Consider the following 13,649-nt stretch of genomic DNA (forward strand, 5'->3'; position numbering starts at 1 on the left):
CACTGGCTGCCGGACACCGGCTTCCTTCCTAGGTCCTAGGAAATGCCTGCTTCCCCCCAGCGCGTTCCCCCCCCCCCCACCTGGCCCGAGCGCCAATGCCACATCCTCTGTCCCTGCTCCCCCCTCCCTGCAAGAGGGGAAGAGGAGAACGCCGCCCCGGTTTCCACTCGGAGGACTCTGGCGTAAAAGCTCCAAGCGGGTGATAAATGCATCCGAGGGCCAATTAGGAAGATATATGGCGGCAGAGGCAGCGGCAGGAGCGCAGGGGAATGGGCCTGGGCAGCCTGGCGAGGAAGAGGAGGGGGCAGGCGGAGGGGGGGGAGGCGCGGAGGGCTCTCCAGAGTCCCAGCTATGTTTCCCATTATGTAACCCTGGTCATGGGCAGGCCGCCAGGCGCTCCAAATGAAAAAGAGACTCTGGCTTGGCACCCGTTCTATTTTCCTATCCTCATTCAGGGTCAGCGGAGTGTCATACAGCTGCGGAGAAAGCTCCGGGGATTAAGCCTGGGAAGGGCTCCAAAGCCCGGGACCCGGGTTCAAGTACCAGCTGAAAGCAATAAACCAACTGCCGCAGCTGGGCTGAGTTTAGCCGGCCTCGGAGCCTGCGCTGGCTCCCTGGGAAACAGGCCGCCTGCCTGCCGGGGGGCAGAAAAGAGGGGTACCGGGGTGGAAACGACAGAGGCTGCCACAGCTTGGGCCTGGGGGGCAGCGGCTGGAGGGTAGCGGGGACCTGATCCTCCTTTAGGGCCCTGTTCCTGCGCTTCAGAAAAGGGGTGTGCATGTTCAGACTCCCCCCGGCCAGCAAAGACAAGTTGTTTCCGTCCAAATTGTTTGGGAGCCTGGATGTTTCAGGGTATGTGTGTGTGTGCGTGCGTGCGTGCGTGCGTGCGTAAGGTGCCATAAGTCACACCCTGGCAGATTTTGGCAGGGGGAGCATCAATCCTGTGCTCAACTGGAGCTTCCTTTACCAGAAAGGCCCCGCAAACAAGTCCTGGGACGTGAAGCCCAGCCCTGCCCACCCCCATGAGGCTGACGCATGGTCAGTGGTCCTGCCACTCGCCTAAGTCCATTAGCTTCACCACCTGGATGGGGCTCCTCCCACCTGCGCTCCTGAGCAAAGTGAGGAGGACGGCCTGTCAGTGTCCTGGGGGGCCTCCCTGAGAGGAGACGGGACGAGGGGCCCTCCACCACCCATTGGCCATGTCTGGAGAAGCGGGGGCCAGAAGGGAGGAGGTGTCTCTGGGATCTGCCCCTGCCGCAAAGTCACGGGGAGGCAAGCCTCAAGTTCTACGCTTAGAAAAAAATGGGATTCCCTCGTGGGGCTGGTGCCCCCTTGCCCCAAAGAGGTCAGGCACAGGCTAACATACCGCCCCAAACAATGCTGTTTCCTGCATGGCAGGGCATCGGACTAGATGACTGTTGGGATCCCTTTCGACTCTACAATTATATGATTAGGCACACAGGGAGCTGCCTTATATGGAGCCGCACCACTGGTCTACCCAGTACTGTCTACACTGACTGGCAGCAGCTCTGTAGGGCGTCAAGCAAAGAGTCCTTAGCCCTACTTGTGGATTCCAGCAAGGATTGAACCAGGGACCTTCTGCTTGCAAGGGAAGCTCCACCACTGAGCTATGGCCCTTTTAGTGACCAGGGATCCTACTGTGTTGAAGGGAGAGCAGGGAGGCTGGAAGAGGAAGAGTGGATCCCCACTGGGAAAGGAGTCGGGACTGGCAGGAGGTGGGCTCCTGTGAGTGCCCTCTCTGGGGGTCTGAGCTGCTGTCCAAAGATGGGCAACAGTTCACAGAGACAGGCAAGCGCCCCCCCTCCCCCCTGCCAGCCAGCAAGCCAGCCGGCCCCAAGCAGCCAGCAAACAGAAAACAGACTCTTTTTCCCACTCCCCCAAAATGGGGCCCGGCACTTCCTGTGTGAGATTTCCATTTCCTCGGCCAAAATGAAGCAAAAAAAGAGAGAGAGAGAATAGTAGCCATAAACGAGGGAAGAGGCTGGAGATGGACGGACATCCTGCCTCCTTCTGCCCCTGTGCAGCAGGAGTGCTGGGGAGCCATCTTTGAGCTGCAGCTTCTTTGCAGGATGGAGCCCCCCTTCGCTCCCGGGAGCCTCGTCTTCCCCATCATCACCCTCAGCCCTGGCTCTGACAGATTAATAGGACTGGGGAGGAGGGGGAAGAGGCCGAGGGGATCCGGATCTGGGCGCAAAGGCCTGCAGGGAAAGGCGGAAGGGGAAGAGCATGCTGGGAGAAAGGCCTCTGGGCCCCCCAAGAGCCTGGCTCCCCAAAGATGGGGCAAGAGCGGCTCAGAAAGATGCAAGCAAAATGTGCATGGAGCTGCCTAGGGGGTCGCAGCTCAGGGAAACGGGTGCCAAGGGGTGGGGCGGGGGGGGGGTCAAAACAGCACACGCCCCCGGGTCCTGCTTGCTTCCGGCTTCTTTCCATTGGGGCATCTGATTAGCGGCTGTGAGGACAGGATATGCTGGGCTACATGGGCCCCCTTGGGGTCTGATCCAGCTACAGGGCTCTTACGGAACCTCCAGCTCCAGAGGCAGTCTATCTAGACTCCCAGATTCTGAGGGGTGTTTGGCCACTGTGAGCTCAGGGTGCTGGACTAGATGGGCCCCCTTTGGCCTGATCCGGCAGCCAGGCTGTTCTGATAAAGGATTCATTCATAATTCAGTTAGTGGGCGCCCTCTGGGTGATGCCAGGATCTGCCAGCCCCCATCTGCTCCAGGGACTGTGGCTGATGGAAAGGCGGTGGGAGTTGTAGCCCAGAACTTCCAGGGTGACATGCCAAAGTAAGGCTGAGGAGACCTGGGTTCAAATCCCCACCCACTGTTCAGCTCACTGGGTAGTCTTGGGCCACCCACTGACTCCCAGCTCAACCTGCCTTGCAGAGTTGCTGGGGGGGGGGACAGAATTGGGGAGAGCATAAGCCCCACCCAGGGCTCCTTGGAGGAATGGCAGCAAGCAAAGGTCATAGGTTGATAAACGGAGGCTGAAGGTGCTTAGTGACTTACAGCCACCCGCATACATGGCAGAGGGCAGAGGGAAAGTCCCTGCCTGGGTGAGGAGAGGAGAGGAGAGGAGAAAGGGGCGCATAGCCCCCCAAGGGTGCTGACGTACAATCTGGGCAGCTCCAGGGTGCTGGGCGGGGGGTTCCAGGTGTCCGAGTGGCCCAGCATCCAATCCGACCAGACCTTGATGCTGGGCAGCAGTTCCTTCAGGTCCTGCGGCAAGGAGGAGACTTTGATGTCATCGTCCTCAGAGCCTTCCTGGCCCTGAGCAGCTGCTGAGAGAGAAAGAAATGCAGAGTGGGCCGGGCAGCTCCTCTCAAGAACGCCCCTCGCCTGCTCCTCTGCCACCCCCCCCTCTCTTGGCCCTCTGAAAATCCTCTGGGAAGGAGCGAGATCTGAACCAGGGACAGAAGCTTTGCTGGAAGATTCAGGGCAGGCAAAAGAGAGGGCTTCCTCTCGCAGCGCACAGCAAAACTATGGAACTTCCTCCTGGACACCAACCTAGATGGATCGGCTTACAGAGAGGACTAGACAAATTCAGGACAAGGCTATCGGTGGCTACTAGGCAGGATGGCTCTACCTCTGCAGTCCAAGGAAGTACAGGCCTCTGAGTATCAGTCGCTAGGAAGGTTTGACCAGGGAACGGACTCCCTTGAGAGGTCGAGGTCTCTCCTTCCTTGGAGGTTTTTAAGCAGAGGTTGGATGGCCATCTGTCTTTGGGTGCTTTAGTTGAGATTCTTGCATTGCAGGGGGTTGGACTAGATGACCCCTGGGGTGCCTTCCAACTCCACACGATTATGTGAATCTCATAGGAGAGTTGCGGCTGCTGGTGGCCACTGCAAGGACAGAATCCTTGGGGCTGATCCAGCGCCAGGCTCTCTTCTGGTGGTCTCTGCCCTTCAGAGCTTCAGCCTGGCCTTGCTCCTTCCTCTCCCAAGGACAGTCTAAGGACGCTCTGGGTTTCCTTGATGCAGCTGTGACTGCAGCTGAAAGGGGAGGGGGAACGGCAGAAGGGCCCCACAAAGGACAGGGACAAAGGAACTGGGCTATCCACCAGGTGGGCAGAGGGCACCTGCTTTGTATGGCGATGGTCCCAGGTTCAGTCCCCAACTGCCCCTCCAGGCAGGGCTGGGAGAGGTCCCTGCCCCAAAGCCCTGGAGAGCTGCTGCCCATTAGAGAAGACAATATGGAGTCGGCTGGAGAAAGGCCCCGGCGTAAGGGAGCTTCCCACCAGCATAGCCAGGAAACAGTTCCTAAATAGAGGCTGAGCGTCAACTCCAAATCCGGGCGCTAAGAGCTGCGAAATTCCACAGACAGCGTAAAATCAGGCACACGTGCTGCGTCTTTTCTTAGTTTCACCCAGTGGATTCTGCCTCAGCTGGTCGCAGGGAGAGGCAGAGCGCTGAAGCCTCTGCCCGCCAATGAACAGCAATTCTCCTCCTCTCCACCATCTGCCTTCTGCCAGTCCATTAGGCTTCTTCACAGCCCTGTGGGCTGGGAACTTTTATATTTTAAAAAATGAAAATTTAAGGCTTCCCGATGCCAAAATGGGGGGAAGAGGGTCCCTGAACACCAGGAGGAAGAAGAGGAGGATTGGGCAGGTCTCACTCTAGGAAGACTGCAAGCTGCCTTGGGTCCCTCTGATACAGCGCTGTCTACTCCGACTGGCAGCAATGGCTCTCCAGGGCTTCAGAGAGGGAGTTTCTCCCCACCGTACCTGGAGATGCCTCTGGGGACTGAGGCTGAGACTGTCTGCATGCAAAGCAGGGTCTCCACCACAGAGATATGGTCCTTTTCTCTGAAAAGAAGTCGATTCAAGCCTCATGTTTCTAAATACAGGGACAGCTTAAATGGGAGCAGAGGAAGGTGGCTTCTACCGAGTCACACTGTTGATCCACCTGGCCTAGTACTTCCTGCACTGACTGGCAGGGGCTCTCCTGGGTTCTGGCAGGGAATCTTTCCCAGCTCAATGCTCTCCCAGGAGTGACCCTGGGGTCTCCTGCCCTCCCCCTGAGCTCTCCTGACCCTCCAAGGCAGATGCTGGGGAAGCCCTGTTCCATTAGCAAGAGTCCTTGCACTGACTTCTGCTAGTGCCCTGGGTTCCCTGAATCTAGCCTGATTTCCCGTGGGTCGCCTCAGAGGCGTGTTGAGGGAGGGAAACGAGGAAAAAGCAGCCCTCCTTGGCAAGGGAAATATATGCCTGCTTCTGCTCACCTGGGGAGACGTCCCGCAGCAGAGCAGTGCAGCGCTTGACCAGCATGGCGAACATGGAGAGCCCCAGGGCCGTGGCCTGCTCCTGGATCACCGAGCGACAGTCTTCAGAGAGGCACTCTGCAGGGAAGAGGGAAAACGAAAGGAAACACGGTCAGCGCCCTCCCGTGCAACCTCGGACAAAACCCCACCAAAGCAGCAGCGACAGAAGTTCTTGTCCAGGGGGCAGTCTGGAAACCAAGCCTTATGAGGAACGGTTGAGGGACCAGGGGATGTTGAGCATGGAGAAGAGGAGCTCGAGAGGAGAGATAAGAGTCACCTTCAACTATATCAGATGCAGGAGGGAGCAAGAGGAGAGGACCCAAACCAATGGCTCCAAATGACAAGGAAGGGTATTCTGACCCAACATTAGGAAGAGCTGTTCAACCGTGGAGCAGACCACCTCAGAAGGCAGCAAACTCTCTTTCCTTGGAGGTTTTTAAGCAGAGGTTGGATGGCCACCTGTCAGGGATGCTTAGTTGAGATTCCTGTGTTGCCAGGGGTTGGGTGAGATGACCCCTGGGTTCCCTTCCAACTCTACTATTCCGTGTTTCTATGAACCTCACGCCTGACTGATCCACCAAGGGAGCCCTGGAGAGTTGGCGCCAGACCACCACCATTGCCACCAAGCACGCTCTGGTTGCAGAGCAATGATGTGGGCTAGGCGTGGGGGTGGCATTGCCTGACCTGGACAGGAGGGCTCATCTGAGGCTCTCAAACATAATCAGGCCAAAGGGGGCAAATTTAGTTCAGCATCCTGCTCTCACAGGGTCCAAAGACGCCTGAACGCAAAACCCGCAAGATGGACCTGAGCCCAAGAGCCCTCTCCCCTCCTGCGGTTTCCAGCAACTAGCATCCAGAAGCATGGCTGTCTCTGACCGGGAAGGCCGAGCCGAGCCATTCTGGTTAATAGCTATCAATTTGTCCTCTTTTAAAGGACAACTGGTGACCACTGCTGCCCCCTCTCCTCCATGCCCCTCTGAAAATCTGACAGAGGCCAGTCTGGGCTGCCATGGAGAGCCTGGTGAAAAGGCAGAGAGTCTTAATAGACTGACCCATCCCGCTTTGCCACCCAGGCCCTGGTGCGCCAGCGGGGAAGGGCGGCCACCCAGCCTGGCCCCTTCCCCTCGTGCCAAGAGGAGCTCTGCAGAGTGTCAGAGGGATAATTAGGGGCGCAGCCTGGCTCCGTCTCAAGTCACAGCTGCCGAGGCGGGAGGGGCAGCTCCTTCACCGCTGGACTTGACCAACGCAGATGCCAGGCAGCTTAGGCACTTCTGGAGGGAGGAGGGCAGGGAATCACCCCGCTCCGTCCCCCAGAAGCTGACAGAGGTGATGGGGGGAGGACGCCATGACTCTGAAGCCGTGAGTGGAGGGCAAGAGAGGCAGCCCAGCAGTATCTTCGGAGGTGTCCAAATGCACAGCGGAGAGATAGGCAACTTTACAAAAGGCACAGCAGGCAGCGTGATCTGTCCTGTTTACGATACGATATCTTTATTGTCACTGTCCCATACAGAACAATGAAATTGAAAAATCTACATAAGACATTCAAAACCCCCTAAAAACTCTGAAACCCCATTTTAAAATACAATATACTATAGAGACTCCTTATACTGCATTTAGAACCAGAATTGCATTTGGGTAGAAACTGTTTCTCAGGCGGCTAGTCCTGGTCTTTATAACCCTATACCTTCTTCCAGAAGGCAGAAGCTGAAGGAGATCATTTCAGGGGTGCGTACTATCCTGCGCTATCTCTGCAGCTTTCTTATGGCACCTGACAGTTTGTCACTGAGAGCCAGGCAGGGCTCAGATACGCAGCTCCTTAACGGCTGGAAACCCACGGAGTCTTCTAAGACCCACCAGGTTTTAGGCCGACCAGTCTCACTTCGCAGCAACAGGGTCTAGGCACTTGCTGCTTTCTCTCTCGCACTCGCTCTGAGGAAACTGAACTTGGGTGTTCAGATTCCACTGACCCTGCAGTTTTGTGCAGGAATCGCAGGACCCCCGCAGAGCGATGCAGGGGGCGGCCTTTGCTCTGAAGCTGCTGCTCAGCCCAGAAATCTCTTCTCCTTTGCTAAGCGATTCTAAAGGTGGCGCCTGAATTTCTCACGCCTACGAACTGAAGGGGCCGCCAGGGAAGCCAAGCTGGGTGGGTGGCTGCCATTTATTTCCCTTAGGCACTAAAGCTCACCAATAATATCCCAATAAAGTGAGGCGGGGGAACCAGACATTGCTTGCTCCCAACAGGCGGAGATGATGGGAGCTGTAGTCCGACAACAACCTCTTGTCCAGTGTTCTAAAGTGAGGCTCATTTGTGGCACAACTCTGAATATTTATTTATTTATTTAAAAAGTAAAGGACCCCTGACAGTTAAGTCCAGTCGCGAACGACTCTGGGGTTGTGGCGCTCATCTCCCTTTACTGGCCAAGGGAGCCGACATTTTGTCCGCAGACAGTTTTTCCGGGTCATGTGGTCAGCATGACTAAGCCGCTTCTGGCGAAACCAGAGCAGCACATGGAAACGCCGTTTACCGTCCCACCGGAGCGGTACCTATTTATCTACTTGCACTTTGATGTGCTTTTGAACTGCTTGGTTGGCAGGAGCTGGGACCAAATAATGGAAGATCACCCCGTTGCAGGGATTCGAACCACTGACCTTCCGATCAGCAAGCCCTAGGCTCAGTAGTTCAGACCACAGCGCCACCTGCGTCCCCTATTTATTTATTACTTTACATTTATATCCCACTTTCCCTCCACAGAGTTCAAGGTGGCTTCCATGGCTCCCCCCCCCCCATTTAATCCCCCCAACAACCCCGCAAGGCAGGTTAGGCTGAGGGGGAGGGATGGGAGCAAGGTCTCCCCGTGGGTTTCATGGCCAAGTGAGGCTTGGACCCCTGGTCTCCCCCAGGTCCTAGTCTGTTGCTCTAACTACTGCACAACTTTACACTGCCCCTCGCCTAGCACTGCAGGTCCCACTTGCCAGGCCAAGGGGGTTGCAGGGTCCAGAAGCGGCCTGAGATCAGCTGGGCAGAGGGGCAGCTGTGAGGACATCCTTCTAGCACCCATAGAGCTGGTCTCTCTGGGGTGCCAAGGTGGAAAGAGAAGACAACCAGGTGACCCAAGAAGAGAGACCAAGAAGGGGCAACAGATCAAAGGATAGTCCTTCTTCACGCAGAAGGAGTTAAATGGTGGAACTCGCTCTCCCAGGAGGTAGTGACAGCCACCCACTTGGATGATGATGATAACAGTAATAGTGGTTATAAATAATAATAATAGTAATAATAATAATAATAATAATAATAATAATAATAATAATAATAATGGTACATCGCCCATCTGACTGGGTTTCCCCAGCCACTCTGTGCAGCTTCCAGCAGATATAAGAACACAACGAAACATCAAACATTAAAAACCTTCCCTTTCCCGGGCTTCCTTCAGATGTCTTCCAAAGATTGTATAGTTACTTATCTCCTTGACACCTGATGGGAGGGCGTTCCACAGGGTGGGTGCCACTACCGAGAAGGCACTGTGTCCGATTCCCTGTAGCTTCACTCCTCGCAGGTGACTTTTGAAAGAGGATTAAACAAATTTGGGGAGGAGAGGGCCATGGATAGCTACTAGCCACGCTGGCTGCACGCTGGCTCCACGGTCAGAGGCAGCCAGGCTTCTGAAGCCACAGGAGCGAGGAGTGTTGCTCTTGGGCTCAAATCCCGCTTGCAGGTTTCCCATAGGCATCTGTTCAGCCGCTGGGAGAAGAGGAGGCTGGACTAGACGGGCCCCCTTTGGCCTGATCCAGCAGACTCTCCTTATGTTCTCAAGTGGCCGAGGGGGCCTTGGGGGCGCTCCTCTCCCAGGTTCGCCCCGGCCACTCTGCTCTCCAGAGCACAGGGGATGCTCTGGCACTCACACGCACGCCCTGGTGTCCGTCTACCTGGGAGCTGCCTCCCGCTTGGCCGGGAAGGCCGCTTTCGTTTCCCAGAGAACAAAATATTCGTGGAAAACATAAACCAACTGTCGTCAAAGTTGTCGAGGCTCAGGAAGCGGAGAGGGGCTGCCATGTGGCCGGATGTTATGCCTTTCCAATTAGCGCTATACATCTTTCAGCGGCGGGAGAGTGTCCCCTTTTTCTGTGCTGGGAAACCGAGAGCGCGGCCCTTGTTATTGTAACTGTCAAGGAGTGCTTAAAACAGATAATCTCCAGGAAAAGTGATAAACACCCAGCGCTCCCCGCCAGGGTGTGCTGGACACCATCGGCCAGGCCTGAAGGGCAGCGAGAGAGGAAGGAGGTGGCCATGGAGGAGGGAGCCAGAGGAAGAGCCTGGGAAGAAGAAGCAGCAGGAGAAAGCAGAAAGTGCCAGCTTCCTCCTCAATGCCCGGATGGGAGCAGCAAAGCAAGACGAGGGAGCTACGCGAAGGCCACTGCCAGGTCAGGGGAGCCAGTGGAAGGAGCGAGAGTAGCAGCAGGGCTAATGCCCAGGCAGAAGGGGCCAAATGGCCCCAGATGGAGACAACTGCGCAGTTAACCTATGGAACTTGCTCCCACGGGAGGCAAGGGAGGGCCACCAAGCGAAATGGCTTGAAAACAGGGTTGGACAAATCCACGGAGGAGAAAAAGGCTACGGAGGACTACGAGTCACAATGGCTCTGTCCTGCCTCCACGGTCAGAGGCAGGAATGCTTCTGAATCCCAGTTGCTGGAAACCACAAGAGGAGAGAGGGCTCTTGGGCTCTGGTCTTGCTTATGGGGTTGCCCCTGGGGCATCTCATTGGCCACCGTGAGAAGAGCATGCTGGACCAGATGAGCATCATCATCATCTACCTGACAAAACACACAGGACGTGGGTGTTAAGAGAGACCCTGATTTCGGGCCAAGGGAGGCCAGTGTTGGTGGGCTGTGAAAGGGTCCAGAATTGCACCAGACCATTTGCCAAGACAGAAAAACCTTCACCCAGTAATGAAGAGGGGAGAGAGAGCTCTTGCGCTCGGACTCTGCTTATGGGCTTCCTGGAAGAAGCATCCGCTTGGCCCCCTTAGAAAGAGGATGGTGGCCTAGATGGGCCACTGGCCAGATCCAGAGTCTTGCACAGCCCAGGCTGAATGAGACACACCTTTCCAGATGTGATGCCAGAGAGCTTGGCCTTTGAGAGCAGAAGGCAGCAGCAGCACTCTGCTCCCAAAAGCCAAAAGTGGATGTGTCCGGATGGCCAGCCAGGGTGGGGGAGTCACCCCAGGAGGCAACCTCTTGATGTCTCATCGACTGACTCTGCGGCCGCCGCCACCACCAGACCCCTCTCCACCAGCTGGCTGGCAGGAAGACTGTGGGGCTGGCTCCCCCCCATCTCCCTCCCAGCTGACACCACCTGGAGGCGATCATCATTTGCCTCTTCCCTTATCACTGCTGCTCAGACACTCGCTGAGTTGTTGCCTTCTGAGTCACCCTCAGCCAGACAGTCCTGGCACCGCACCCTCCGCCTCCCCCCTTCCCAGCCCCACGGCTGGCCTTCTTGCAGGAAGTGGGCAGCCAGAGAGGAGGCAAGCACCCAGGAGCGCCTGTGGATGCTTCTAAGCCCCCACTGGGATGCAGAGGGATGAGGCGGCGGGGGGGGGGGGGGGAGAGAGGCTGGTATGTCAACCAGACAGGAATGCAAATCTCTGGGGTGGGATGTTGGGGGGGGGGGAGGAGGAAGAGTCCCAGCTGGGGGGCATTCCTCCAAAGCCCTAGCTTAATGTGTGCCTGACACATGGCTCCCTCCCACCTCCTCCCAAATGACAGTCTCCTGCCAGACTCAAGCAGCATGCGCACACGTTGGCTGGAGCCAGGAATACCCATTGAATGCAAAAGTCTTGTAGCCCCACTGTCCAAAGAGGGGAGGGAAAGAGGAGTAGAAAGGGAAATAGCGCCTGCATGGGGTGTGTGTGTGTGTGTGTGTGTGTGTGTGCGCGTGTGTGCGCAAAAGCCTTCACCAAAGATTCCCAGTCCCACTAAGTTCACCTGGCTAAGTTACTCTTAGAGCGAGGAGGGAAGAGAGAGAGAGAGAGAGAGAGAGAGAGAGAGAGAGAGAGAAAGACAGGATCCTTGGAAGTTCAGCTGAGCCCCTTCTCAATCTATTAAGACTTGAATAGGTCTTCCAGCTGGTGGGCCAGGGCCTGATCCGAGGTGGGCCACAACAGGAGCACCACCACCCAGCAAATATATGGGATAAGACCAATAAATGGGTCCCCAAATGCATGTCTGGGTGAGAAGTGGGTCCTGGGTCTGAAAAGGTTGAAGGTACCTGATCTATCAAGAGCAGAGGGGGTCTACTTATCATAGAATCCTAGAGTTGGAAGAGACCACAAGGGCCATCGAGTCCAACCCCCTGCCAAGCAAGAAACACCATCAGAGCACTCCTGACATATGGTTGTCAAGCCTCTGCTTAAAGACCTCCAAAGGAGGAGACTCCACCACACTCCTTGGCAGCAAATTCCACTGTTGAACAGCTCTTACTGTCAGGAAGTTCTTCCTAATGTTTAGGTGGAATCTTCTTTCTTGTAGTTTGGCTCCATTGCTCCGTGTCCGCTTCTCTGGAGCAGCAGAAAACAACCTTTATCCCTCCTCTTTGTGACATCCTTTTATATATTTGAACATGGCTATCATATCACCCCTTAACCTCCTCTTCTCCAGGCTAAACATGCCCAGCTCCCTTAGCCGTTCCTCATAAGGCATCGTTTCCAGGCCTTTGACCATTTTGGTTGCCCTCCTCTGGACACGTTCCAGTTTGTCAGTGTCCTTCTTGAATTGTGGTGCCCAGAACTGGACACAGTACTCCAGGTGAGGTCTGACCAGAGCAGAATACAGCGGCACTATTACTTCCCTTGATCTAGATGCTATACTCCTATTGATGCAGCCCAGAATTGCATTGGCTTTTTTAGCTGCCGCGTCACACTGTTGGCTCATGTCAAGTTTGTGGTCAACCAAGACTCCTAGATCCTTTTCACATGTACTGCTCTCAAGCCAGGTGTCACCCATCTTGTATTTGTGCCTCTCATTTTTTTTGCCTCATTTTTAAGAGCCTTCCTCGCAGGCCTGGATCACTGGCCTTAGAATAGAATGATAATATTATTATTAATATGTTGCACATCTGACTGGGTTGTCCCAGCCACTCTGGGCAGCTCAGAAACAAAATATTAAAAACACAGAATGGATCCTGGTGGATCCACAGAATCTCCCCTCCTGTAACTTTCTAGTCCTTTGGGGCATCAGAGGACAAAAGCTCTTCTCTGTCTGGGCATCAGGAGATTGGGAAAAGGGCCACGGTTTTCTGTGCTGGATTTGCACAAACACCCCCCCCCCATGTCCTAGGACAGCGTGCTTTCACGGACAAGGGGGGGGCAGGTGTGGCCTTTGAGAGCCTCCTTTGCAAATCACTCTTTCTTGGAGGGAGGGGGAGAGAAGGACAAGGTAAGGCCTGGTGGAAAGTGTGGAGCAAGGGGTGGGGGAGAGAGAACAGAGGGGCTCTCCCCATGGAAGCCATTAGATACTCAACACTTCATTTGTTTCTGCCCCCCCCAGCCCCCAAGCCGGGGAGCATAGCTCTCTCTTTCGGCTCCAGGACGGGAGGCTCTCCTCTGACGTAACCAGGAAGCAGCTGCAGAATTAAGGAATCCCTCCTGACATCATAAAAAGGGTCGGTGGTTTACAGGGGAAAGTATAAAAATTAATGGCATATTCCCAGACGTGGCCTTGGGCCTGCGCGGGACTCGCACAGGAAGCCCGGCTACGAGAGGGGCTTGCCCTGGCCAGGGTCCTGAACCCCACGTCCAACCCCTGGAGCCCCACACGCTCGTCCCCTTTCGCCTGGAGAGCCAATAGGAGCAGGCGGCAGGAGGGAGAGGTGACTCTGAGGACGGCCTCTGGGTTTGGATCCATGGAAGACCAGACCCGTTTCCCCTCTGCGAGGTGACTGAGCAGCGCTGCATCCTTGCGCGCGCGCACACACACACACACACACACCGGGGTCTTCAGCCTCAAGCTCGCGTCCCCCCTGAAAGCGGAAAAGGGCGCTGTAGCGGCTAAAATTAACTCGGCCCCTTTCCCGGAAGCTATCTGTGGAAAGCGGTTCTCCCATTTTTAGAACGTGTTATTCTCAGAAGTTTCCTGAAAAGGCCCCTAATGACCAACAGGCGGAGAAGCCATTTCCACAGGCCCGCCATGGGGCAGAGCGGGTGCCGCCTATGGGGTGAGCAGGGAGGGCACGATGGCTTTGCAGCCTCCCCACCTGGGGGACCCTGCACGGACAGAAACACCCAGGCACCAGGAGCTCTCGGTGGCAACCCTCCAGGGCCCAGGGCGCAGCAGCCTAACAAGCGCCTGCCGGGTCAGGCCGATAGTCCACCTG

The 13,649-nt window shown here is 55.9% G+C and overlaps 1 protein-coding gene across 5 annotated transcripts in view; it reads right to left on the minus strand.

Moving 5' to 3' along the window:
* The window catches only part of SMG6 (SMG6 nonsense mediated mRNA decay factor), an 86,675-nt gene that overhangs the window by 36,852 nt on the left and 36,174 nt on the right, over positions 1–13,649 (minus strand). For 3 of the 5 annotated variants that reach the window (XM_083480213.1, XM_083480215.1, XM_083480216.1), the window contains 2 exons: positions 5,241–5,357; positions 3,136–3,301 (listed from right to left, as the gene is read on the minus strand). In XM_083480213.1, coding sequence (XP_083336339.1) covers positions 3,136–3,301; positions 5,241–5,357 — 283 coding nt within the window. The remainder of the gene's footprint in view (positions 1–3,135; positions 3,302–5,240; positions 5,358–13,649) is intronic. The other 2 variants (XM_083480214.1, XM_083480217.1) reach the window with 1 other exon arrangement.

The sequence above is a fragment of the Podarcis liolepis genome (genome assembly GCF_965112155.1).
Source record: "Podarcis liolepis genome assembly, chromosome: 16".
In the NCBI taxonomy this organism is placed as follows: domain Eukaryota; kingdom Metazoa; phylum Chordata; class Lepidosauria; order Squamata; family Lacertidae; genus Podarcis; species Podarcis liolepis.